The sequence below is a fragment of the Oncorhynchus keta genome, chromosome 21, assembly GCF_023373465.1.
Source record: "Oncorhynchus keta strain PuntledgeMale-10-30-2019 chromosome 21, Oket_V2, whole genome shotgun sequence".
NCBI classification, from domain to species: Eukaryota; Metazoa; Chordata; class Actinopteri; order Salmoniformes; family Salmonidae; genus Oncorhynchus; species Oncorhynchus keta.
Genome location: NC_068441.1, coordinates 32,140,556 through 32,167,894, shown reverse-complemented (window position 1 = coordinate 32,167,894; position 27,339 = coordinate 32,140,556). Strand labels below are relative to the sequence as shown.

The 27,339-nt window shown below is 43.1% G+C and overlaps 2 protein-coding genes across 8 annotated transcripts; one reads left to right on the top strand and one right to left on the bottom strand.

Moving 5' to 3' along the window:
• The first annotated feature begins 772 nt into the window (after nt 1–772).
• rab44 (RAB44, member RAS oncogene family) lies at nt 773–19,087 on the top strand. 5 transcript variants are annotated; one of them, XM_052473712.1, is made up of 10 exons: nt 2,360–3,992; nt 13,461–14,711; nt 15,060–15,180; nt 15,411–15,545; nt 15,699–15,780; nt 15,940–16,054; nt 16,190–16,294; nt 16,487–16,563; nt 16,726–16,824; nt 18,530–19,087. In XM_052473712.1, exons 1-9 carry the CDS (start codon nt 2,889–2,891, stop codon nt 16,817–16,819), a joined length of 3,084 nt encoding a protein of 1,027 aa, XP_052329672.1. In that variant the 5' UTR covers nt 2,360–2,888; the 3' UTR covers nt 16,820–16,824; nt 18,530–19,087. The 5 variants fall into 5 exon arrangements, with proteins under 5 accessions (XP_052329674.1, XP_052329672.1, XP_052329671.1 ...); XM_052473711.1 differs by having other exon boundaries at nt 17,461–19,087; XM_052473714.1 differs by lacking the exons at nt 2,360–3,992; nt 18,530–19,087 and adding an exon at nt 773–831 and having other exon boundaries at nt 16,726–17,241.
• On the bottom strand, nt 17,448–27,339 carry LOC118400484 (ectonucleoside triphosphate diphosphohydrolase 8). 3 transcript variants are annotated; one of them, XM_035797404.2, is made up of 10 exons: nt 27,156–27,339; nt 26,104–26,256; nt 25,493–25,610; nt 24,899–25,049; nt 24,294–24,453; nt 22,929–23,159; nt 22,082–22,348; nt 21,834–21,944; nt 20,823–20,954; nt 17,448–17,636 (listed from the first exon to the last, which is right to left on the bottom strand). In XM_035797404.2, exons 2-10 carry the CDS (start codon nt 26,230–26,232, stop codon nt 17,448–17,450), a joined length of 1,488 nt encoding a protein of 495 aa, XP_035653297.1. In that variant the 5' UTR covers nt 26,233–26,256; nt 27,156–27,339. The 3 variants fall into 3 exon arrangements, with proteins under 3 accessions (XP_035653297.1, XP_035653296.1, XP_035653298.1); XM_035797403.2 differs by having other exon boundaries at nt 26,104–26,243; XM_035797405.2 differs by having other exon boundaries at nt 26,104–26,243; nt 27,259–27,330.

Here is a 27,339-nt window from a genome sequence, read left to right as displayed (position 1 = left end):
GGTATACATGAGGAGGAAGAACATGGAGAGAGTAAGATGCATGGATATCGTTACCTTTATGATGAGGGAGAAGAGGTCATTTTGGGAAAAGAAGAAATGTTTGGCATCGAAGAGACTGAGTTTGAAATATCTATGGAGCCTAAAGATAGCGCCAGTGTAGACGAGAAAGAAGGAGAGCAGATGGAGAATTTCCAAACAGAGGAAGACACAGAAAACATAGGAGAGACAGGAAGGGGGTTGGAAAGAGACATGGGAACAGTGGAAGGATCTGGTGTTGAAATATCGGAAGAGTCTCTGATGTTATTGGAACCGGAGCATGGAGCAGATGAGGAGAAGAAAGGAATGGAAGAAGAAAGTCTGATTGAACCCACCTCTTTTGATCAATACATCGATTCATTTGGTATTGCAGATCAATTATATAACCAAGAGAAAGGTAACAGATTCACTGTAGACTCTGTAAATACAGAAACTGAGAGCAACAATGAAGCAAGCATGGCCCACATAGTTGACCCAATAGAGCCCTTCAGTGTTGGACTGGACCAATCAGGAGACACTTTACTCAGGGAGGAAGAAGTTAGTGATTTCACACTGCTTGTGAATAATTCTGAAGTGATCAAGTGCAGCCAAATAGCATATGATTGTGCTCTTACACTAGAGTCAGATGACACTTTCAGCACTGATGCCAAAATCTCTCCTCGTCAACTCATCCAAACTCCATGTATGGAAATCACTAACCCCTTTCTCAAACCACTATTACCGCAGAGTATTCAGGGGAATGAGGGTGGTGCAAACACTGACCCCAATACCACAGGGGGACTGGACACATCAGAGGTCATGTTACTCAGCGAGGAGGAAATGAGTGATCATGTGCCGCTTGTAAATGAAGTGAGTGTCAGTAGCCAAATGACGTATGATGATAGAACTCTCACAACAGAGCCCTGCCAAACAGATGAGGCTTTGAGCACTGATCCCAATATCTCTGCTCGTCAACTCAACCAAACTCCATACTTGGATGAAAGCCATAACTCTTTTCCCAATTCACTCTTACTGCAGAGTGTTCAGGACCAAGGTGATAACGCAGCAAACATCAACTCCAATCAGAGTCCTTCTCCGAGCAGGAGGAGAAAGATGGGGTCGACTCGTAGGCATCCTAGAGTTGTACAAAGAGAAGAGGAGGACACAGAGGAGAAACAAGAAGGGGAAATAGAAAGCACAGAGATAAAAGACAAGAGAGAAAACATGGATGCAGTGGAAGGTTCTTGCATGGAGTTTGAAATGTTGATGGAATCTAAGGATGGAGCTGGTAATGAGAAGAATGAAGGAGAAGAGAGAAATGCGGAGACTGTCCTGACTGACCTCAGCTGTTCATTCAGTACTTCAAATCAAGAGGGAAGAAACATAGAGACTGACAATATAGAAAGTGAGAGCCAATCAATTATAAAGGAATCAATGGCAACAAAACGCTTGCTTCTACTTGAAGTAGAGTTGACTCAGATTAGTCAAACTCTTCCCAATACTTACCCTGATGTTCCTACTAAAGAGTCATATGACTCCTACCTGACCGATGACACACTGAACTCAAATCCTGCCATCACTGGTTTGCAACACAAAGGAACATCATTGGAGGAAACACTTGATGAATCAAGAGGAAACACTGACTCCCCTCCAGATCCACGCTCACTGCAGAGTTCTCTTGTTCCAGAGGAAACAGCAGAGGTAGAATCCTACACTCCAGGTAGAAAAGGAGAGGAGAGAAGAGAGCAGGGACAGGAGGAGGAGAAAGAAGAAGACACAGATGTTATAGGAGAGGTGGGAGATGTCATTACAACAGCAGAAATGGATTCTAGCATAGAAAAGACTGAGCTTGTAGAGCTTGAGGAACTTCTAGAAAAAGTGACAGAGGAGCAGGCGATGGGAGACCCAGCGATCATAGTAGTGGAGGGAGAGGTCAACATAGTAGTAGAAGGAGAATCTGGCATCGAAAGGTCTGAGCTTGTAGAACATACAGAAAAAGTTAGAGAGGCGGAGGAGATAGAAGTAGAAGTGAAAATAGTCGCAGAGAGCGAGAGCAACCAAACTCCCTCTGACACAGCAGCTCTTACAGTAGAGGCCCAAGAGTCATGTGACATGGTTTGTATAGAGCCATATATAACATCACAATACCTGGAAGACAATAATCCCTCATTAAATGACCTCACAGAATTAAATATGTCTCAAACTGAAAACCCATATCTGCTGGAATCACCTGACACTGCAAAGAAGAGAAGGAAAAGGGGTTCTACTCGTCGGAATAAAGGTAAACAAGCAGAGACAGACATTGGGGAGAAACAAGACGCCAAAACTGGAGACACAGAAAATCCCAACAACTTCAGGCATCCATTGCAGTTGTGGAATCCTGGTCCTACAGCAACACAGAAGAACTCCTGGGTCCAAAGGAAAGTGAAACGGACACTGAGTGTCTTTTGTTTGCTTCTAACACACTCGACCAACCGGATGACAGATGGAAAGAGGAAGTTGGTGAGGATATTGAACCTAGTAGTGAAGCTGTAGTTAGTTATAGCAGTGAATTGCTTCAAGATACTCTTGGAACTGAATCACTCTTGCATCTGCCCCTAGACCTTGCGTTGCAAGTTGTTCATGGATTCGCTGCTGAACCCACAACAGAGGAGTTGAAGAAAGAGGAAGAGAGGAGGCAGGAAAGTGAGCATGCCGAGGTGGAGTCCTCCACATTTCTCAGCTCTAGACAGTCATTAGATCAATCCCTTGAGTCAGACACTTTAACCAACAAAGAAGAGTTTGAGTCATTCAATAGCACAATAATCCTCCAAAGAGGAGAAGGTGAAGAGAAACTTGAACCTGTTGTAAATGAGTCAGAATTGCAAGATGATATGAACTCTACTGGTCCAGGCAATCAGGAAACGTTGCACCAAAGAGATGAAGATGATGACTTTGTTGATCTGATAGTTGAGGAAAACATAGTAATGGCAAATATAACTCATTTTAGACAACCAGACCATGTAGAAAGCTTTGAACCTGAACAAAGTGAGGATATGACCTGCTTTTTACAATCAACCCCCTCAGACAGCTCTTTGGGTCATGACAAAAGTGCTCAATCAGAATCCAGGAGAAGAAAGATGGGTTCAACTCGCAGGAATCATAGAGGTATACATGAGGAGGAAGAAGATGGAGAGAGTAAGATGCATGGATATCGTTACCTTTATGATGAGGGAGAAGAGGTCATTTTGGGAAAAGAAGAAATGTTTGGCATCGAAGAGACTGAGTTTGAAATATCTATGGAGCCTAAAGATAGCGCCAGTGTAGACGAGAAAGAAGGAGAGCAGATGGAGAATTTCCAAACAGAGGAAGACACAGAAAACATAGGAGAGACAGGAAGGGGGTTGGAAAGAGACATGGGAACAGTGGAAGGATCTGGTGTTGAAACATCGGAAGAGTCTCTGATGTTATTGGAACCGGAGCATGGAGCAGATGAGGAGAAGAAAGGAATGGAAGAAGAAAGTCTGATTGAACCCACCCCTTTTGATCAATACATCGATTCATTTGGTATTGCAGATCAATTATATAACCAAGAGAAAGGTAACAGATTCACTGTAGACTCTGTAAATACAGAAACTGAGAGCAACAATGAAGCAAGCATGGCCCACATAGTTGACCCAATAGAGCCCTTCAGTGTTGGACTGGACCAATCAGGAGACACTTTACTCAGGGAGGAAGAAGTTAGTGATTTCACACTGCTTGTGAATAATTCTGAAGTGATCAAGTGTAGCCAAATAGCATATGATTGTGCTCTTACACTGGAGTCAGATGACACTTTCAGCACTGATCCCAAAATCTCTCCTAGTCAACTCATCCAAACTCCATGTATGGAAATCACTAACCCCTTTCTCAAACCATTATTACCGCATAGTATTCAGGGGAATGAGGAGGATGCAAACACTGACCCCAATACCACAGGGGGACTGGACACATCAGAGGTCATGTTACTCAGTGAGGAGGAAATGAGTGATCATGTGCCGCTTGTAAATGAAGTGAGTGTCAGTAGCCAAATGACGTATGATGATAGAACTCTCACAACAGAGCCCTGCCAAACAGATGAGGCTTTGAGCACTGATCCCAATATCTCTGCTAGTCAACTCAACCAAACTCCATACTTGGATGAAAGCCATAACTCTTTTCCCAATTCACTCTTACTGCAGAGTGTTCAGGACCAAGGTGATAACGCAGCACACATCAACTCCAATCAGAGTCCTTCTCCAATCAGGAGGAGAAAGATGGGGTCGACTCGTAGGCATCCTAGAGGTATACAAAGAGAAAAGGAGGACACAGAGGAGAAACAAGAAGTGGAAATAGAAAGCACAGAGATAAAAGACAAGAGAGAAAACATGGATGCAGTGGAAGGTTCTTGCATGGAGTTTGAAATGTTGATGGAATCTAAGGATGGAGCTGGTAATGAGAAGAATGAAGGAGAAGAGAGAAATGCGGAGACTGTCCTGACTGACCTCAGCTGTTCATTCAGTACTTCAAATCAAGAGGGAAGAAACATAGAGACTGACAATATAGAAAGTGAGAGCAAATCAATTATAAAGGAATCAATGGCAACAAAACGCTTGCTTCTACTTGAAGTAGAGTTGACTCAGATTAGTCAAACTCTTCCCAATACTTACCCTGATGTTCCTACTAAAGAGTCATATGACTCCTACCTGACCGATGACACACTGAACTCAAATCCTGCCATCACTGGTTTGCAACACAAAGGAACATCATTGGAGGAAACACTTGATGAATCAAGAGGAAACACTGACTCCCCCAGATCCACGCTCACTGCAGAGTTCTCTTGTTCCAGAGGAAACAGCAGAGGTAGAATCCTACACTCCAGGTAGAAAAGGAGAGGAGAGAAGAGAGCAGGGACAGGAGGAGGAGAAAGAAGAAGACACAGATGTTATAGGAGAGGTGGGAGATGTCATTACAACAGCAGAAATGGATTCTAGCATAGAAAAGACTGAGCTTGTAGAGCTTGAGGAACTTCTAGAAAAAGTGACAGAGGAGCAGGCGATGGGAGACCCAGCGATCATAGTAGTGGAGGGAGAGGTCAACATAGTAGTAGAAGGAGAATCTGGCATCGAAAGGTCTGAGCTTGTAGAACATACAGAAAAAGTTAGAGAGGCAGAGGAGATAGAAGTAGAAGTGAAAATAGTCGCAGAGAGCGAGAGCAACCAAACTCCCTCTGACACAGCAGCTCTTACAGTAGAGGCCCAAGAGTCATGTGACATGGTTTGTATAGAGCCATATATAACATCACAATACCTGGAAGACAATAATCCCTCATTAAATGACCTCACAGAATTAAATATGTCTCAAACTGAAAACCCATATCTGCTGGAATCACCTGACACTGCAAAGAAGAGAAGGAAAAGGGGTTCTACTCGTCGGAATAAAGGTAAACAAGCAGAGACAGACATTGGGGAGAAACAAGACGCCAAAACTGGAGACACAGAAAAATCCCAACAACTTCAGGCATCCATTGCAGTTGTGGAATCCTGGTCCTACAGCAACACAGAAGAACTCCTGGGTCCAAAGGAAAGTGAAACGGACACTGAGTGTCTTTTGTTTGCTTCTAACACACTCGACCAACCGGATGACAGATGGAAAGAGGAAGTTGGTGAGGATATTGAACCTAGTAGTGAAGCTGTAGTTAGTTATAGCAGTGAATTGCTTCAAGATATTCTTGGAACTGAATCACTCTTGCATCTGCCCCTAGACCTTGCGTTGCAAGTTGTTCATGGATTCGCTGCTGAACCCACAACAGAGGAGTTGAAGAAAGAGGAAGAGAGGAGGCAGGAAAGTGAGCATGCCGAGGTGGAGTCCTCCACATTTCTCAGCTCTAGACAGTCATTAGATCAATCCCTTGAGTCAGACACTTTAACCAACAAAGAAGAGTTTGAGTCATTCAATAGCACAATAATCCTCCAAAGAGGAGAAGGTGAAGAGAAACTTGAACCTGTTGTAAATGAGTCAGAATTGCAAGATGATATGAACTCTACTGGTCCAGGCAATCAGGAAACGTTGCACCAAAGAGATGAAGATGATGACTTTGTTGATCTGATAGTTGAGGAAAACATAGTAATGGCAAATATAACTCATTTTAGACAACCAGACCATGTAGAAAGCTTTGAACCTGAACAAAGTGAGGATATGACCTGCTTTTTACAATCAACCCCCTCAGACAGCTCTTTGGGTCATGACAAAAGTGCTCAATCAGAATCCAGGAGAAGAAAGATGGGTTCAACTCGCAGGAATCATAGAGGTATACATGAGGAGGAAGAAGATGGAGAGAGTAAGATGCATGGATATCGTTACCTTTATGATGAGGGAGAAGAGGTCATATTGGGAAAAGAAGAAATGTTTGGCATCGAAGAGACTGAGTTTGAAATATCTATGGAGCCTAAAGATAGCGCCAGTGTAGACGAGAAAGAAGGAGAGCAGATGGAGAATTTCCAAACAGAGGAAGACACAGAAAACATAGGAGAGACAGGAAGGGGGTTGGAAAGGGACATGGGAACAGTGGAAGGATCTGGTGTTGAAACATCGGAAGAGTCTCTGATATTATTGGAACCGGAGCATGGAGCAGATGAGGAGAAGAAAGGAATGGAAGAAGAAAGTCTGATTGAACCCACCCCTTTTGATCAATACATCGATTCATTTGGTATTGCAGATCAATTATATAACCAAGAGAAAGGTAACAGATTCACTGTAGACTCTGTAAATACAGAAACTGAGAGCAACAATGAAGCAAGCATGGCCCACATAGTTGACCCAATAGAGCCCTTCTGTGTTGGACTGGACCAATCAGGAGACACTTTACTCAGGGAGGAAGAAGTTAGTGATTTCACACTGCTTGTGAATAATTCTGAAGTGATCAAGTGTAGCCAAATAGCATATGATTGTGCTCTTACACTAGAGTCAGATGACACTTTCAGCACTGATCCCAAAATCTCTCCTAGTCAACTCATCCAAACTCCATGTATGGAAATCACTAACCCCTTTCTCAAACCATTATTACCGCATAGTATTCAGGGGAATGAGGAGGATGCAAACACTGACCCCAATACCACAGGGGGACTGGACACATCAGAGATCATGTTACTCAGCGAGGAGGAAATGAGTGATCATGTGCCGCTTGTAAATGAAGTGAGTGTCAGTAGCCAAATGACGTATGATGATAGAACTCTCACAACAGAGCCCTGCCAAACAGATGAGGCTTTGAGCACTGATCCCAATATCTCTGCTCGTCAACTCAACCAAACTCCATACTTGGATGAAAGCCATAACTCTTTTCCCAATTCACTCTTACTGCAGAGTGTTCAGGACCAAGGTGATAACGCAGCAAACATCAACTCCAATCAGAGTCCTTCTCCAATCAGGAGGAGAAAGATGGGGTCGACTCGTAGGCATCCTAGAGGTATACAAAGAGAAAAGGAGGACACAGAGGAGAAACAAGAAGGGGAAATAGAAAGCACAGAGATAAAAGACAAGAGAGAAAACATGGATGCAGTGGAAGGTTCTTGCATGGAGTTTGAAATGTTGATGGAATCTAAGGATGGAGCTGGTAATGAGAAGAATGAAGGAGAAGAGAGAAATGCGGAGACTGTCCTGACTGACCTCAGCTGTTCATTCAGTACTTCAAATCAAGAGGGAAGAAACATAGAGACTGACAATATAGAAAGTGAGAGCCAATCAATTATAAAGGAATCAATGGCAACAAAACGCTTGCTTCTACTTGAAGTAGAGTTGACTCAGATTAGTCAAACTCTTCCCAATACTTACCCTGATGTTCCTACTATAGAGTCATATGACTCCTACCTGACCGATGACACACTGAACTCAAATCCTGCCATCACTGGTTTGCAACACAAAGGAACATCATTGGAGGAAACACTTGATGAATCAAGAGGAAACACTGACTCCCTCCAGATCCACGCTCACTGCAGAGTTCTCTTGTTCCAGAGGAAACAGCAGAGGTAGAATCCTACACTCCAGGTAGAAAAGGAGAGGAGAGAAGAGAGCAGGGACAGGAGGAGGAGAAAGAAGAAGACACAGATGTTATAGGAGAGGTGGGAGATGTCATTACAACAGCAGAAATGGATTCTAGCATAGAAAAGACTGAGCTTGTAGAGCTTGAGGAACTTCTAGAAAAAGTGACAGAGGAGCAGGCGATGGGAGACCCAGCGATCATAGTAGTGGAGGGAGAGGTCAACATAGTACTAGAAGAAGAATCTGGCATCGAAAGGTCTGAGCTTGTAGAACATACAGAAAAAGTAAGAGAGGCGGAGGAGATAGAAGTAGAAGTGAAAATAGTCGCAGAGAGCGAGAGCAACCAAACTCCCTCTGACACAGCAGCTCTTACAGTAGAGGCCCAAGAGTCATGTGACATGGTTTGTATAGAGCCATATATAACATCACAATACCTGGAAGACAATAATCCCTCATTAAATGACCTCACAGAATTAAATATGTCTCAAACTGAAAACCCATATCTGCTGGAATCACCTGACACTGCAAAGAAGAGAAGGAAAAGGGGCTCTACTCGTCGGAATAAAGGTAAACAAGCAGAGACAGACATTGGGGAGAAACAAGACGCCAAAACTGGAGACACAGAAAAATCCCAACAACTTCAGGCATCCATTGCAGTTGTGGAATCCTGGTCCTACAGCAACACAGAAGAGCTCCTGGGTCCAAAGGAAAGTGAAACGGACACTGAGTGTCTTTTGTTTGCTTCTAACCAACCGGATGACAGATGGAAAGAGGAAGTTGGTGAGGATATTGAACCTAGTAGTGAAGCTGTAGTTAGTTATAGCAGTGAATTGCTTCAAGATACTCTTGGAACTGAATCACTCTTGCATCTGCCCCTAGACCTTGCGTTGCAAGTTGTTCATGGATTCGCTGCTGAACCCACAACAGAGGAGTTGAAGAAAGAGGAAGAGAGGAGGCAGGAAAGTGAGCATGCCGAGGTGGAGTCCTCCACATTTCTCAGCTCTAGACAGTCATTAGATCAATCCCTTGAGTCAGACACTTTAACCAACAAAGAAGAGTTTGAGTCATTCAATAGCACAATAATCCTCCAAAGAGGAGAAGGTGAAGAGAAACTTGAACCTGTTGTAAATGAGTCAGAATTGCAAGATGATATGAACTCTACTGGTCCAGGCAATCAGGAAACGTTGCACCAAAGAGATGAAGATGATGACTTTGTTGATCTGATAGTTGAGGAAAACATAGTAATGGCAAATATAACTCATTTTAGACAACCAGACCATGTAGAAAGCTTTGAACCTGAACAAAGTGAGGATATGACCTGCTTTTTACAATCAACCCCCTCAGACAGCTCTTTGGGTCATGACAAAAGTGCTCAATCAGAATCCAGGAGAAGAAAGATGGGTTCAACTCGCAGGAATCATAGAGGTATACATGAGGAGGAAGAAGATGGAGAGAGTAAGATGCATGGATATCGTTACCTTTATGATGAGGGAGAAGAGGTCATTTGGGAAAAGAAGAAATGTTTGGCATCGAAGAGACTGAGTTTGAAATATCTATGGAGCCTAAAGATAGCGCCAGTGTAGACGAGAAAGAAGGAGAGCAGATGGAGAATTTCCAAACAGAGGAAGACACAGAAAACATAGGAGAGACAGGAAGGGGGTTGGAAAGGACATGGGAACAGTGGAAGGATCTGGTGTTGAAACATCGGAAGAGTCTCTGATATTATTGGAACCGGAGCATGGAGCAGATGAGGAGAAGAAAGGAATGGAAGAAGAAAGTCTGATTGAACCCACCCCTTTTGATCAATACATCGATTCATTTGGTATTGCAGATCAATTATATAACCAAGAGAAAGGTAACAGATTCACTGTAGACTCTGTAAATACAGAAACTGAGAGCAACAATGAAGCAAGCATGGCCCACATAGTTGACCCAATAGAGCCCTTCTGTGTTGGACTGGACCAATCAGGAGACACTTTACTCAGGGAGGAAGAAGTTAGTGATTTCACACTGCTTGTGAATAATTCTGAAGTGATCAAGTGTAGCCAAATAGCATATGATTGTGCTCTTACACTAGAGTCAGATGACACTTTCAGCACTGATCCCAAAATCTCTCCTAGTCAACTCATCCAAACTCCATGTATGGAAATCACTAACCCCTTTCTCAAACCATTATTACCACATAGTATTCAGGGGAATGAGGAGGATGCAAACACTGACCCCAATACCACAGGGGGACTGGACACATCAGAGGTCATGTTACTCAGCGAGGAGGAAATGAGTGATCATGTGCCGCTTGTAAATGAAGTGAGTGTCAGTAGCCAAATGACGTATGATGATAGAACTCTCACAACAGAGCCCTGCCAAACAGATGAGGCTTTGAGCACTGATCCCAATATCTCTGCTCGTCAACTCAACCAAACTCCATACTTGGATGAAAGCCATAACTCTTTTCCCAATTCACTCTTACTGCAGAGTGTTCAGGACCAAGGTGATAACGCAGCAAACATCAACTCAATCAGAGTCCTTCTCCAATCAGGAGGAGAAAGATGGGGTCGACTCGTAGGCATCCTAGAGGTATACAAAGAGAAAAGGAGGACACAGAGGAGAAACAAGAAGGGGAAATAGAAAGCACAGAGATAAAAGACAAGAGAGAAAACATGGATGCAGTGGAAGGTTCTTGCATGGAGTTTGAAATGTTGATGGAATCTAAGGATGGAGCTGGTAATGAGAAGAATGAAGGAGAAGAGAGAAATGCGGAGACTGTCCTGACTGACCTCAGCTGTTCATTCAGTACTTCAAATCAAGAGGGAAGAAACATAGAGACTGACAATATAGAAAGTGAGAGCCAATCAATTATAAAGGAATCAATGGCAACAAAACGCTTGCTTCTACTTGAAGTAGAGTTGACTCAGATTAGTCAAACTCTTCCCAATACTTACCCTGATGTTCCTACTATAGAGTCATATGACTCCTACCTGACCGATGACACACTGAACTCAAATCCTGCCATCACTGGTTTGCAACACAAAGGAACATCATTGGAGGAAACACTTGATGAATCAAGAGGAAACACTGACTCCCCTCCAGATCCACGCTCACTGCAGAGTTCTCTTGTTCCAGAGGAAACAGCAGAGGTAGAATCCTACACTCCAGGTAGAAAAGGAGAGGAGAGAAGAGAGCAGGGACAGGAGGAGGAGAAAGAAGAAGACACAGATGTTATAGGAGAGGTGGGAGATGTCATTACAACAGCAGAAATGGATTCTAGCATAGAAAAGACTGAGCTTGTAGAGCTTGAGGAACTTCTAGAAAAAGTGACAGAGGAGCAGGCGATGGGAGACCCAGCGATCATAGTAGTGGAGGGAGAGGTCAACATAGTACTAGAAGAAGAATCTGGCATCGAAAGGTCTGAGCTTGTAGAACATACAGAAAAAGTAAGAGAGGCAGAGGAGATAGAAGTAGAAGTGAAAATAGTTGCAGAGAGCGAGAGCAACCAAACTCCCTCTGACACAGCAGCTCTTACAGTAGAGGCCCAAGAGTCATGTGACATGGTTTGTATAGAGCCATATATAACATCACAATACCTGGAAGACAATAATCCCTCATTAAATGACCTCACAGAATTAAATATGTCTCAAACTGAAAACCCATATCTGCTGGAATCACCTGACACTGCAAAGAAGAGAAGGAAAAGGGGCTCTACTCGTCGGAATAAAGGTAAACAAGCAGAGACAGACATTGGGGAGAAACAAGACGCCAAAACTGGAGACACAGAAAAATCCCAACAACTTCAGGCATCCATTGCAGTTGTGGAATCCTGGTCCTACAGCAACACAGAAGAGCTCCTGGGTCCAAAGGAAAGTGAAACGGACACTGAGTGTCTTTTGTTTGCTTCTAACACACTCGACCAACCGGATGACAGATGGAAAGAGGAAGTTGGTGAGGATATTGAACCTAGTAGTGAAGCTGTAGTTAGTTATAGCAGTGAATTGCTTCAAGATACTCTTGGAACTGAATCACTCTTGCATCTGCCCCTAGACCTTGCGTTGCAAGTTGTTCATGGATTCGCTGCTGAACCCACAACAGAGGAGTTGAAGAAAGAGGAAGAGAGGAGGCAGGAAAGTGAGCATGCCGAGGTGGAGTCCTCCACATTTCTCAGCTCTAGACAGTCATTAGATCAATCCCTTGAGTCAGACACTTTAACCAACAAAGAAGAGTTTGAGTCATTCAATAGCACAATAATCCTCCAAAGAGGAGAAGGTGAAGAGAAACTTGAACCTGTTGTAAATGAGTCAGAATTGCAAGATGATATGAACTCTACTGGTCCAGGCAATCAGGAAACGTTGCACCAAAGAGATGAAGATGATGACTTTGTTGATCTGATAGTTGAGGAAAACATAGTAATGGCAAATATAACTCATTTTAGACAACCAGACCATGTAGAAAGCTTTGAACCTGAACAAAGTGAGGATATGACCTGCTTTTTACAATCAACCCCTCAGACAGCTCTTTGGGTCATGACAAAAGTGCTCAATCAGAATCCAGGAGAAGAAAGATGGGTTCAACTCGCAGGAATCATAGAGGTATACATGAGGAGGAAGAAGATGGAGAGAGTAAGATGCATGGATATCGTTACCTTTATGATGAGGGAGAAGAGGTCATTTTGGGAAAAGAAGAAATGTTTGGCATCGAAGAGACTGAGTTTGAAATATCTATGGAGCCTAAAGATAGCGCCAGTGTAGACGAGAAAGAAGGAGAGCAGATGGAGAATTTCCAAACAGAGGAAGACACAGAAAACATAGGAGAGACAGGAAGGGGGTTGGAAAGAGACATGGGAACAGTGGAAGGATCTGGTGTTGAAACATCGGAAGAGTCTCTGATGTTATTGGAACCGGAGCATGGAGCAGATGAGGAGAAGATAGGAATGGAAGAAGAAAGTCTGATTGAACCCACCCCTTTTGATCAATACATCGATTCATTTGGTATTGCAGATCAATTATATAACCAAGAGAAAGGTAACAGATTCACTGTAGACTCTGTAAATACAGAAACTGAGAGCAACAATGAAGCAAGCATGGCCCACATAGTTGACCCAATAGAGCCCTTCAGTGTTGGACTGAACCAATCAGGAGACACTTTACTCAGGGAGGAAGAAGTTAGTGATTTCACACTGCTTGTGAATAATTCTGAAGTGATCAAGTGTAGCCAAATAGCATATGATTGTGCTCTTACACTGGAGTCAGATGACACTTTCAGCACTGATCCCAAAATCTCTCCTAGTCAACTCATCCAAACTCCATGTATGGAAATCACTAACCCCTTTCTCAAACCATTATTACCGCATAGTATTCAGGGAATGAGGAGGATGCAAACACTGACCCCAATACCACAGGGGACTGGACACATCAGAGGTCATGTTACTCAGCGAGGAGGAAATGAGTGATCATGTGCCGCTTGTAAATGAAGTGAGTGTCAGTAGCCAAATGACGTATGATGATAGAACTCTCACAACAGAGCCCTGCCAAACAGATGAGGCTTTGAGCACTGATCCCAATATCTCTGCTAGTCAACTCAACCAAACTCCATACTTGGATGAAAGCCATAACTCTTTTCCCAATTCACTCTTACTGCAGAGTGTTCAGGACCAAGGTGATAATGCAGCAAACATCAACTCCAATCAGAGTCCTTCTCCAATCAGGAGGAGAAAGATGGGGTCGACTCGTAGGCATCCTAGAGTTGTACAAAGAGAAGAGGAGGACACAGAGGAGAAACAAGAAGTGGAAATAGAAAGCACAGAGATAGAAGACAAGAGAGAACACATGGATGCAGAGGAAGGTTCTTGCATGGAGTTTGAAATGTTGATGGAATCTAAGGATGGAGCTGGTAATGAGAAGAATCAAGGAGAAGAGAGAAATGAGGAGACTGTCCTGACTGACCTCAGCTGTTCATTCAGTACTTCAAATCAAGAGGGAAAAAACATAGAGGCTGACAATATAGAAAGTGAGAGCCAATCAATTATAAATCATGCAATGACAGCAAAACTCATGCTTCTACGTCAATCAGATTTCTCTGAGATTAGGGAAACTCTTCACAACCCTGATGTTCCTAATCTTGAGTCCCACTTGACTGAAGACACACTGATTTCAACAGAAAAAGTTAGAGAGGTGGAGCAGATAGAAGTTGAAGAGAATACAGTCATGGAGAGCGAGAGCAGCCAAACTGACACAGCTGCTCTTACAGTAGATGTTCAAGAGTCAGGTGACATGGTTTGTATAGACCCTTACATCTCTGCTATTCAACATACCCAAACAGCTGACATGGAACAATGTCTGTTAACACAAAGTAATAGCCCCAGTCTTCCTTCGAAATCATCTCTGTCTCTGAGTTCCCAATCTCACGAGGATGTTGGTGAATCCAAAGCTACAGGGAAGAGAAGAAAGATGGGCTTTACTCATTGGACACAGGGAGGACTCCACGTAGAGGATGAGAAGCAGGAGACAGGAGAACATATAAGAGAGGCAAAGGTCAGAGCGGAAACCATTGGAAATCCAGAAGTCAATGCTGTTTTGGAAAGATTTCAAGAGGAGCGCAGGGCTGAAGCTGTCAGTCTGGAGGACCAACAGGAGATACAGAGCACAGAGAAGGAGACAATACTCATAGAGGTACTTTGGCTTTCCTTACAAATGGCTTCACTTATTTTATTGAACTCATAGCATTCTTGATGTGTACAAACACCCTGAGTTCTTGAGGATATTTGAGTATTCAACATTTTATGATAAAGAGCTGCAGTGATGTCACAACTGAAATGGTTCATATACTGTAAATCTGAATTTGGCCCTAACATTTCAAAATATGTTAAACATCTGATTTGTTACTTTTAAATGTTTTACATAGTGTGTATACCAGACAGTATATAGAATTTTGAACACACAACGATATTTCACATTTCATTTTGAAGAGATGATCATATCCTGTCCTTTGTGTGAGATGATGTTTTCTATTTGTCTAAGGTGGTTGCCTCAAGCACGGTTTTGAGTGGAAAAGGGTCTGGACCAGTGGCTCCAGCTCCACAGCCAGGCCCTGGGAATAAAAGAGGTCAAGAAAAGGCAGAGCGTGTGGAGAAGCCACCGGGTAAGTATCGAATAGCAACAGTGAGGATGTACAAGTGGGATGGAAAGGTTTGTCTTGTGTAAGTAAGTAAGCCCACCAGGCAGGAATCACCTGGAATTAACTGCTGGATGTGCACTGTTGAGGCCCTTTGCTCTCCACTTGTAGCCAAAGGAATAAGTCAAGTTAGGTTTGAGTGAGATCAGAGAAGTGATATCAACTGTAATAGACCAGTCTCTTTGATCCCCCTCCAGGTACCTTCGGAAGCTCTGGCTCTAGTTCAAACCCCTACAACGTGGTGATGGTTGGAAACAGCAGTGTGGGCAAAACCTCCTTCATGAGGCGTTTCCAAAGTGGAGAGTTCTGTCTGCACCACGATGCAACCATTGGTGAGTATCATCATCCTTGTTGTATGTTTGGCATCATGCCCTTTCATGTCATGCGAAGAAATGAACACACCATGGTATTACTGTACATTATTCATATTACTCATTCATGTCTGGTTTCATGTTTGTTTGTTTGTGTGCTTATCATCTGAGCAGGTATTGATACCTGTATACAGTCTGTGACAGTGGATGGCAGCCCAGTGACTCTACAGTTATGGGATACTGCAGGTCAGGAAAGGTGGGTCTCTAACCTAAGTTCATCACAAAAGTTCATTATATGTAATGCATCGATACAGAATCTGTTCCTCTGTCCTAATTTGAACCCTCCATGTGTGTGTTTTATTTGTTAGTATATAATTACATACATTTTATACTATTGTTACGCTCTACTCCCCAGATTCCACAGCATCACCAGACAAGTGTTCCACAAAGCCCAGGGTCTAATGCTGATGTATGACATCACCTCCTCTCAGAGCTTCTGTGACATCTGCTACTGGGTCAATTGCATTCAGGTAGGGGGCATTTAAATCATGCCTTTAATATTATAATCAAAGAACAACTATGTAACAACACAAACAATTGTTTGCAGGATTCACAGTTCTTCCACTGGTATCTATTGTACTGTCATAACCTTTTGTATTTTGTAGGAGGGGGCTCCAGATGATGTCATCGTTATACTCCTTGGGAACAAGACTGATTGTGCTGAACTAGATCGAGAGGTTCAGACTCATGAAGGGGAGAACCTTGCAAAGGTATGTTGACGTTACTGTAACTTTAACAGCCAGAATGTGGGCGACTGGACAGTAGGATTTACAGGTGATATGATTATTTTACACTTCTGTAGCTGGTGCTGAAATTGACAGTGGTAGCAAAGCAGGATTGAGATCATTCATAATAAATACAAATAATACTTTTATTGATGATACTTGCCCTCACTCTTAAAGGGGTACGACATGCACTTTATGGAGTGTAGTGCTGCAACAGGTGACAATGTGACTCTGTCTATGGAAACTCTGGCAAGGTAAGACATGCCGACAGGTCTTCCAAGTACAGTAAAAGCTATTGTTTGTTTGTGTTGTTGTGTGTCGTCTGGATTTGGCTGCGTATTGTCATTATCTGCAAGTGGAAGAGGATTCTGTTCTGTGAATATTCAAACATTGATTTGGTGTGTTGTTGCTTCAAGGATGCTAAAGCAGCTGGGTGAGCAGACAAGACAAGAAGAGGGAAGCTTGGTGTTGCAGAAAGAACCGCCAATGAAGAAATCAGGCTGTTGCTGATTAAGGTGGAGAAGATTGGTACATGTCATAGTCTGCAGCACATACACGCACACACGTACGCACCCACGTACGCACACACACATGCATTTGTGCCCTATAGCCCCTTATGATAGTATTTTTATTTCTAAATGTTCTATATGTAATATAGCAGATTTAAATGTTAAAAACATGTGTCAGTGCATGCCAAAGCATATACTGTAGTGGTAGTAATGTAAAGCTTGAGATGATTCTCCCTTTTCTACTTCTTTCAAACACTGTTTGTGGGGGAAAAAATGTATTTATTAGATTATGAAGAGATATATATTCATAGCAACACTATTTATTTACAGTTAGTGTCATATTACTGTTGGGTTTCCTTTTGCTTGAAAACATCCACCTATGCAGTTTATACAAGCCTAATAAATACATAATACATTCAATTACCTCCATAATTCCAGTCATATTGACAGAAAATATTACTAATTATTTCTTTAACTATTAATGTGAGTTCCAGGAGCTGCCACGCTCATCCGATCCGTCGATCTTATTGACTCACTGCTATTATCACATTGTACCTAATCTGTATGGACTAGAAGAGACTAGAAGTCAGAGACGTTCAGAGTGTGATTGCATCGATTGTTGTGTTGCCTCATGGGTTCCAGAGCAACAGTATGGCTAGCACCAACAGGCTGAGGAACACAGCAAACGCTATGAAGAAGACATCTGCTGCCCACTGGCCACACTGCACACCTGTCACAACCAGGGGGCGCTCTGAAGGGATCAGGTTGGTCAGGTTCAACATGTAGCCCAGCGTCCAGTTGATGTCTGTATCTGCCACCTGATAGACAGTGATGTATATAAACATAAACTGAGCAAAACAGAAACGTCCCTTTTTCAGGACCCTGTGTTTCAAAGATCATTTGTAAAATTCCAATTAACTTCACAGATCTTTATTGTAAAAGGGTTTAAACACTGCTTGTTCAATGAACCAGAAACAAGTAATAAACATGCACCTGTGGAATGGTCGTTAAGACACTAACAAACGTTAGGCAATTAAGGTCACAGTTATGAAAACTTAGGACACTAAAGAGGTCTTTCTACTGACTCCCAGGGTCCCTGCTCATTTGCATGAACGTGCCTTAGGCATGCTGCAAGGAGGCATGAGGACTGCAGGTGTGGCCAGGGCAATAAATTGCAATGTCCATACTGTGAGACGCCTAAGACAGCGCTACAGAGTTACAGGATGGACAGCTGATCGTCCTCGCGGTGGCAGACCACGTGTAACAACACCTGCACAGGAATGGTACATCCGAACATCACACCTGCGGGACAGGTACAGGATGGCAACAACAACTGCCCGAGTTACACCAGGAATGCAGAATCCCTCCATCAGTGCTCAGACTGTCCGTAATAGGCCGAGAGAGGCTGGACTGAGGACTTGTAGGCCTGTTGTAAGGCAGGTCCTCACCAGACATCACCGGCAACAACGTCGCCTATGGGCATGAACCCACCGTTGCTGGACCAGACAGGACTGTAAAAAAGTGCTCTTCTCTGTTGAGTCATGGTTTTGTCTCAACAGCGGTGATGGTCGGATTCACGTTTATCGTAGAAGGAATGAGCGTTACACCGAGGCCTGTAGTCTGGAGCGGGATCGATTTAGAGGTGGAGGGTCCGTCATGGTCTGGGGTGGTGTGTCACAGCATCATCGGACTGATCTTGTTGTCATTGCAGGGAATCTCAACGAGGTGCGTTACAGGGAAGACATCCTTCCTCATGTGGTACCCTTCCTGGAGGCTCATCCTGACATGACCCTCCAGCATGACAATGCCACCAGCCATACTGCTCGTTCTGTGCGTGATTTCCTGCAAGACAGGAATGTCAGTGTTCTGCCATGGTCAGTGAAGAGCCCGGATCTCAATCTCATTGAGCAGGTCTGGAACCTGTTGGATCGGAGGGTGAGGGCTAGGGCCATTCCTCCCAGAAATGTCCGGGAACTTGCATGTGCCTTGGTGGAAGAGTGGGGTAACATTTCACAGTAAGAACTGCCAAATCTGGTGCAGTCCATGAGGAGGAGATGCACTGCAGCTTTTAATGCAGCTGGTGGCCACACCAGATACTGACGGTTACTATTTTAACCCCCCCTTTTGTTCAGGGACACATTATTCCATTTCTGTTAGTCACATGTCTGTGGAACTTGTTCAGTTTAAGTCTGAGTTGTTGAATCTTGTTATGTTCATACAAATATTTACATGTGTTAATTTTGATGAAAATAAACGCAGTTGACAGTGAGAGGACGTTTATTTTTTTGCTGAGTTTATATGCATGTACAGTCGTGGCTAAAAGTTTTGAAAATGACACAAATATTAATTTCCACAAAGTTTGCTGCTTCAGTGTCTTTAGATATTTTGTTACTATGGAATATTGAAGTATAATTATTAGCATTTCATAAGTGTCAAAGGCTTTTATTGACAATTACATGAAGTTGATGCAAAGAGTCAATATTTGCAGTGTTGACCCTTCTTTTTCAAGACCTCTGCAATACGCCCTGGCATGCTGTATGCTGTCAATTAACTTCTGGGCCACATCCCAACTGATGGCAGCCCATTCTTGCATAATCAATGCTTGGAGTTTGTCAGAATTTGTGGGTTTTTGTTTGTCCATCCGCCTCTTGAGTATTGACCACAAGTTCTCAATGGGGAGTTTCCTGGCCATGGACCCAAAATATCAGTGTTTTGTTCCCCGAGCCACTTAGTTATCATTTTTGCCTTATGGCAAGGTGCTCCATCATGCTGGAAAAGGCATTGTTCGTCATCAAACTGTTCCTGGGTGGTTGGGAGAAGTTGCTCTCGGAGGATGTGTTGGTACCATTCTTTATTCATGGCTGTGTTCTTAAGCAAAATTGTGAGTGAGCCCACTCCCTTGGCTGAGAAGCAACCCCACACACGAATGGTCTCAGGATGCTTTACTGTTGGCATGACTAAGGACTGATGGTAGTGCTCACCTTGTCTTCTCTGGACAAGCTTTTTTCCGGATGCCCCAATCAATCGGAAAGGGGATTCATCAGAGAAAATGACTTTACCCCAGTCCTCATCAGTCCAATCCCTGTACCTTTTGCAGAATATCAGTATGTCCCTGATGTTTTTCCTGGAGAGAAGTGGCTTCTTTGCTGCCCTTCTTGACACCAGGCCCTCCTCCAAAAGTATTCGCCTCACTGTGCGTGCAGATGCACCCACATCTGCCTGCTGCCATTCCTGAGCAAGCTCTGTACTGGTGGTGCCCCGATCCCGCAGCTGAATCAACTTTGGGTTGGGCGCCCTGAAGCCTTCTTCACAACAATTGAACCGCTCTCCTTGAAGTTCTTGATGATCTGATAAATGGTTGATTTAGGTGCAATCTTACTGGCAGCAATATCCTTGCCTGTGAAGCCCTTTTTGTGCAAAGAAATGATGACGGCACATGTTTCCTTGCAGGTAACCATGGTTGACAGAGGAAGAACAATGATTCCAAGCACCACCCTCCTTTTGAAGCTTGCAGTCTGTTATTCAAACTCAATCAGCATGACAGAGTGATCTCCAGCCCTGTCCTCGTCAACACTCACACCTGTGTTAACGAGAGAATCACTGACATCATGTCAGCTGGTCCTTTTGTGGCAGGGCAGTGGAAATATTTTTGGGGAATTCAGTTCGTTTGCATGGCAAAGAGGGACTTTGCAATTAATCTGATCACTCTTCATAACATTCTGGAGTATATGCAAATTGCCATCATGCAAACTGAGGCAGCAGACTTTGTGAAAATTAATATTTGTGTCATTCTCAAAACATTTGCCCACGACTTTATATGATAGACACACAGTTTCATTAAGGCAGCACAGCTATTCACATTGACTGCCATACAAGAACATTCCCCTTTTTTCATGATTTCTGTGGTAAAATGTCCTTCATTCTGTGTCCTGAAGCAAACTCTTTCGAATTGGATGTTGATGTTTTACATATGTCAATACACAAGTGTATAGTTAAGCACACACCTGTTTCTGGAAGTATATATTTCCCCAGGTCTGGTTGAACTTGTAGCCGTCTAGTAGTACTGTCATTATGTAGTTTGCTGAGGCACAGTAATCACGAAGGTACTTGTCCTTTTCACTATACTCTGTCTTGAGCTGCCAAAATAATTGATATTATCACAAACAAAGTTGCAGTAACATTGGGGCCGATTCTGACCCGAGGTAAGTGGTGTACATGGAGGTGAAAGAAACGCACACCTGTTTAGGTGAGGTGCTGGCTTGCAGAGTAAAACACATGAAAAAGAAAAGGAGAGCCACACACTCTAGGAGATCAGATGCAATAATTGAATAACCCAATAACCAACATTTCGACAGACAAGCTGTCTTCATCAGTGGCGTAAATGGAACATAATTCCCTTTTTATGCACTTTTCTCTCTATGTGTATTCTGACCTTGAACTTAAGCGTGAGAATAGCATGCTATTCACCCTCTATTTGTTGGGGGTGGCGATCAAATAAATGAAGGTGTGTAGACAGATATGCTGTATTCTGACCTTGACTTATTTCCCTAATAATTCCACCACCTTTACGTGTGAGGAAACCATGAATAATGTGGAGTCTACCTGCCGGTCCCAAGTGGAAAAAGCATCAAATACATTTTTCAGATAGAATTAACACCATTCTCCATGCACTGTAATTTACAACTTGATAAGAGCTACAGTAGGTAAATTATTAATCTGTTTGGATAAATGCATTGTAAATATAAATGACACTTGTTTTAGATCTATTAAAGTTTATGAAATGCTGTGCCATTATGCAGTATTTAAATTACAAGGCTTTTTTGCTTGCAGAGATGGGCCCTCTCAAATGTTTTAATTACAGGCTACCTTAATATTCTCTGTCTCCTATTTCTATCAAACCACCGTTGTGATGACACAACATTAGTAGGCTTGATTGCCAATAACAACGAGATGCCGCTCGGTTTTAGGAAGTGTACTGGTAATGTGGAAGGTCAGCAGAGGTCTCTATATCTCACCGAGTCCCAGGTCCTTTTACAGAATGTGTCTATAGTTGTGGTAGCCTGAGCCAGAGAAGGCTGAGGAGCCAGACCAAGGAAGTCAAAGGTATAATAGTATGTTGAGAAAGCCTAGGGAGAAGGAACAGTATGATGGTGACAATATTTACTGTACAAAGTTCAGACATGTTTCAAATTGGAGTGTTTGATTGAGCCTGCCTGGAGTGCCAGTTGAGTGGGCTTTGCGTAGATATAGGATGAACACTCACAAAGAAGTCGCCACTGACTGGGGGCTGGTATACCCCGTTGAAGCCACAGTCAGGAGCCAGGGAGCAGTCAGTCAGGTTCATGATGTTCTTCATCTGGTTGAGACACTGCAGTGGCTCACTGGTCCCTGTGAAGGTGACCTCTGAGGCCGGATCAAAGGTCACGGGTCTGGCAACGCAGGGGGAGTCATAGAGGTCACCCAGAGTCAGGGTTAGGTTGTAGCCCAGGTGGTAGCAGGGGTGCTTGACTGGGCGGGTAGACCCACTCATCTAAGAGAGGAGGAAGTTTGCTTGAATCAAAAGAAAAACAGCCCTTTAAAACAGCCACAAAATGCGTCTGACTCAACTGAGAAGCATTCAGTCAAACAGATTTTGGGTAATCAGATTGGCCCAAAGATATTTATGATGTGCTTTAAAGCTGGAATCCATAGTGGTGAAACTGCCACGTCTGTTTGCGTAAACAACAAAGTGGCTACTTTAAACAACGAACATTGTTTTTCCCCCTCGGACACCATTGCACGTGCAATAAAACAGCAGAGTATGTACTATGATTATTTTTACCACGATGCAGGATGCTCCTCTGACCAGTTACAATTTTTTTAATCTAAAAACAATAATAAATGCACCTGAGGCATCCAGTGGCGCTGTTTCAACTTATGCAGATCTTAGCTTTAAAGAAGGCCTGGGTAAGGCCAAAACACTACTGCCTGTTTACACGTTTCTATTCCTGAAAACTGGTTTTATATCCACATGTAGGGGAAGTTTACCTGGCATTTTTACAGTACCCAAAACCATTCTGCATTTTTTTTTAGTCATATCTAACAGGTGACCAGACAACTACTCACAGTACCTTCAGTAGATGAACCCGTAGCTGCCTCATGGCCTGTTCCTTGCCATAGCACAGGTAGCTGTGTGTGTACACCTCATATTGGTAACCATAGAGCTTGGGTCCCAGGGCGGAGGCAGGGTCCTGTACAGGCTGGCCGGGGGTAAAGGATATCTGGGTAGAAGAACCTCCCATGTCCAGGGCGCCCCAGATCTTCCTTCCTTTAGGGCTCACCCATTCTCCCTCAAAGGTGTGCTGCTCAGGAGAAGAACAAATACTGTATGTTAGCTATAATGTTAAGCTGCTGTCAGGCATATGTGTATAGGTGGCAGGGAAGTCAGGCGCAGGAGAGTCAAACGGAGTGTAAAATGGAGTATTTTAATAATGTCCTAGTAACATGCTCCATAACACTAAACAGGAAAAGAACATAAACAAAATATGGGTACGAAGACCCGTCGCGCACCTATACAACAAACACTACACTGACAATAAACAATCTCTGACAAAGACATGAGGGGAAACAGAGGGTTAAATACACAACAGGTAATGAATGGGATTGAAAACAGGTGTGTGGGAAGACAAGACAAAACCAATGGAAAATGAAAAAAGGATCAATGATGGCTAGAAGACCGGTGATGTCGAACGCCGAGCACTGCCCGAACAAGGAGAGGCAACGACTTCGGCAGATGTCATGACAGTTGCAAAGACCTGCAATTCACCATTATAACAAGCTTTTACAGTGGTTATAAATGGTACTACTACTGTATATCCACAAACCTCTGTTAATTTTGCCTCAACAAGGTTGACACCATTCGGGTGTGTGTGTGGGAGCGTGTGCGCGTTCCCTATATTTGTATTCATATTTTTTATTGATCCCCATTAGCCAAAGCAGCAGCTACTCTTCCTGGGGTCCAGCGAAATTAAGGCAGTTTAATGTTAATGTTAAAAACATTACAATACAGTCACAGATTTCACAACACACTGTGTGCCCTAAGGCCCCTACTCCACCACTACCACATATCTACAGTACTAAATCCATGTGTATGTATAGTGCGTATGTTATTGTGTATGTGTGTGAGTGTGTATGCATGTGTTTGTGCCAATGTTTGTGTTCCTTCACAGTCCCTACTGTTCCATAAGGTGTTTTTTAATCTGTTTTTTAAATCAAATTTTACTGCTTGTGTCAGTTACTTGATGTGGAATAGAGTTCCATGTAGTCATGGCTCTATGTGGTACTGTGCGCCTCCCATAGTCTGTTCTGTACTTGGGGACTGTGAAGAGACCTCTTGTGGCATGTCTTGTGGGCTATGTATGGGTGGCCAAGCTATGTGCAAGTAGTTTAGACAGACAGCTTGGTGCATTCAACATGTCAATACCTCTCATACACACCTTGATGAAGCTCTCTTGTAGATAGTTGATGGTGATCCATCCGTAAGCCCCTTCCTCCATCCCCGATAGGATCCGTGCCCCCCGGAAGTCAAAGGGATACCCCTGGATCACCTTGGTTACCTGCTCCAACACCTGATAAGACTGGGTGTGATTCTGTAGCCTGAGGAGAGGAAAATATTCAGCCACTCTTACCGGACAATGAAAGTAGATTTCATAAATGCTACTTTATTATTAAAACCAAGTTCTGCAGCCTGAAAGAGCATACATCACCCAGTCATAATGTACAGGAGGTTAAATACACTCAGACAAAAGGGTTCCAAAAGCTTTGTGGTTCCAGGTAGAGCCCTTTGTGGAAAGGGTTTTACATGGAACCCAAAAGGGATCTTCCTGGAACCAAAATGTTTCTTCAAAAAGGGTCTCCTATGGGGACAGCCGAAGAACCGTTATAGGTTCTAGATAGCACCTTTTTATTCTTAGAGTTTTAGTCACCACATAGATTAGTGGGAGGTTTTCCTTGCACATTCATTCATAAAGTCGTAGTATTGGGATGAGGTAAATGAAAATGATTAAAACTATCAAGATAACACTGTGCTGTCTTGACTTACTGCAAGAGTCGCATGCCAGCGGTAGCACCAAGGTACACAGGAGTTTCCCTCTGCTGGTTTGCAGGGACGGCTGCCAGTGCACTTTCCAGGCACTTCCTCAGACTGAGCCCTGCACCAGGTGGGTCCTGGGCATAGCTAGAGATGCCATCTCCTACAGACAAGCAGGGGACAGGGGTGTGAGTCACTGGTATATTTTTTTATGTGACAACCATTACTGGGTGGTACTGGGTGATTTGTCTTGGCCCTTGCGATCAAGCTGCCATGAAAATAGGTGTAAGATGACTTAAGGGCATATTCTAACTTCTTCCTTCTAGGGGCAAATCCTATCTACTCTCCCATTGACATCAATTTTGATTGACAAATTCCGGTAACTAAAATCCCAGACGAGGAACTCCAGGTTGGAGGCTGCCCCTGCAGCTTACTCCCTCTACATTCCAAAACCTGGGAATTTTGGGAAAGTTACTGGAATTTTTAAACCTTAATGTCATTGCATGACTAAGTGAAGATTCGCCTTACGTAGAAGATAGTATTCACCCCTAAGAGATCAAATAATAGAGTAGTAATCATGGTTCACTGACAGCACTCAGCACTGACCGTCAACATCACAGACCAGCATCTGTGACACCACCCCAGTGTTGTTTTCTTTGTTGCCAGGCCAACGGTACATGTAGAGAGAAGTGTGTGTGGATCCAGCATCAAACACCATCCCATACTGAAGGACACACAGAGACAGAGAAGTCAAATACCAACAGAGAGAGAGAGAAACTAAGAGTACTTCGTCCTTACTAGGACAATCTCATAAATATACAATTTCCATAAAGTGCCATATTATTGTTGGGACATTTTTTAGTTCCTACTTTCCCATATTATTGTTGGGACATTTTTGAGTTCCTACTTTCCCATATTATTGTTGAATATTGTCCCATATTGGGAGCTTGACAGGGGCCCTGTTGCATCCTGTGAGGTATGTGCTTTGTGAAGTAACATTGATGTCTGGGAAATGATGAAGGAAATGTGATATCCAAACGGGTCAAGGGTGGAATTAGGAGGGAACACGTGGAACGGCGTTCCCAAAGTCAAATGATTTCAACATGAAAAACGTAGATTTTTAAGGTGAATTTTAGGATTTTACATGGGTGAGTTCCCAGAGTGAATATTCCCCAATTACTGTAGTTACAACCCAGGTAACAGTTTTTCTTCATCACCTGCATGCGATGGGGGAGATCCACCAAGTGGTGCTGAACTAATGTGAGGATTAGAGCGATGATGCCCACGCATCCCATCACTACCACCACTGCAGCCAGCACAACCTGTTTCCCCATTGACATCTTCATTCCAAACACAACTGTAAGCCCACTCTCCCGGACACACACACACACACACACACACACACACACACACACACACACAGGGTAAATTACACTTTGGTCTTGTTTTTATGCCACCATCGCAAAAGAGAACATCTGTTTTACCAGTGACATCTTCATTCCAAACACACGTAAGCCCACTCTCCCGGACAAACATACACACACATGGCAAATTTGTTGAGAACTAATCAACTGTCTCTCTAAAATCAATCCTTTTATTATAAAAACAAATTACACTGGAGTTTTTTTTCATGCCATCAATGTGAAATATTACATTGTCACCGATCTTCATTCATAAATATAACATTATTTATAACATAACAGTACTAGTTTCTATAAATAGGCACAATGTACACAGTCTATCCCAAAATAATGTATATTTTATCTGATGTATCTGCTTTATTTTATCAGATTCTTATCAGACTCGTTACAGAGTTGGCAAGAACAAAATATATATATATATATATATTCTGATTCAGATTTTACCACAGCAATTGTGAGTTTAATGTATTTATGCCACTTGTCTCCTATGCCACTGTCTCCTCTTCTCCAAAGGTGTAAAGAACTGACAAAGACTATTGTACATTATGTGATCTTAAAATGCTGTCTGTACATCCAAAATGTACATATCGCTTAACAGTATAGTTTTGTCTTGGTTTACTGCATAGTGCTATTATAAAGATGTTAACATGAGAGAATTTTGCCTAACGTATTGAACAGATAATGCTGCCTTTGAAATAACCATGAAAGACAAATAGGAGCAGTGACTGACTAGTAGTCAACCATTAACAGAGAAAGCCCCTGAACTCTTCTATTAAAACATGAGATGACGACAGGAGTTTTCCACTTGATCCTCCATGGTCCAACATGGTCAAAACAACTGGACTTACCGTCAGAGAAGTTTCTTCTCTGTGATCTCTCCTCTCTGACCCCCAGGTCAAATTAGAAACAGATGCGTTACCTTAGAAATGTTTTGCAAGATCTTACACTGACCAGAGTATAGGTGTTCTCCCCCTTTCTCTTGTGCTCTCACTGACTATCACTTACGCACTCTCTCTGTCTCTCTCACTCACC

Bases quoted from the DNA above. Each gene is read 5' to 3' on its own strand.
- rab44 (XM_052473712.1), top strand. From the start codon at position 2,889: ATGAACTCTACTGGTCCAGGCAATCAGGAAACGTTGCACCAAAGAGAT. The intron at 15,781-15,939 runs GTGGGTCTCTAA...TCTACTCCCCAG, and splicing joins GATACTGCAGGTCAGGAAAG to ATTCCACAGCATCACCAGAC. The intron at 16,564-16,725 runs GTAAGACATGCC...TGTTGCTTCAAG, and splicing joins TCTATGGAAACTCTGGCAAG to GATGCTAAAGCAGCTGGGTG.
- LOC118400484 (XM_035797404.2), bottom strand. From the start codon at position 26,232: ATGAAGATGTCAATGGGGAAACAGGTTGTGCTGGCTGCAGTGGTGGTA. The intron at 24,454-24,898 runs GTAAGTCAAGAC...TCCTCTCCTCAG, and splicing joins GCTGGCATGCGACTCTTGCA to GCTACAGAATCACACCCAGT. The intron at 20,955-21,833 runs GTGAGATATAGA...TTATTTTGGCAG, and splicing joins GTAAAAGGACCTGGGACTCG to CTCAAGACAGAGTATAGTGA.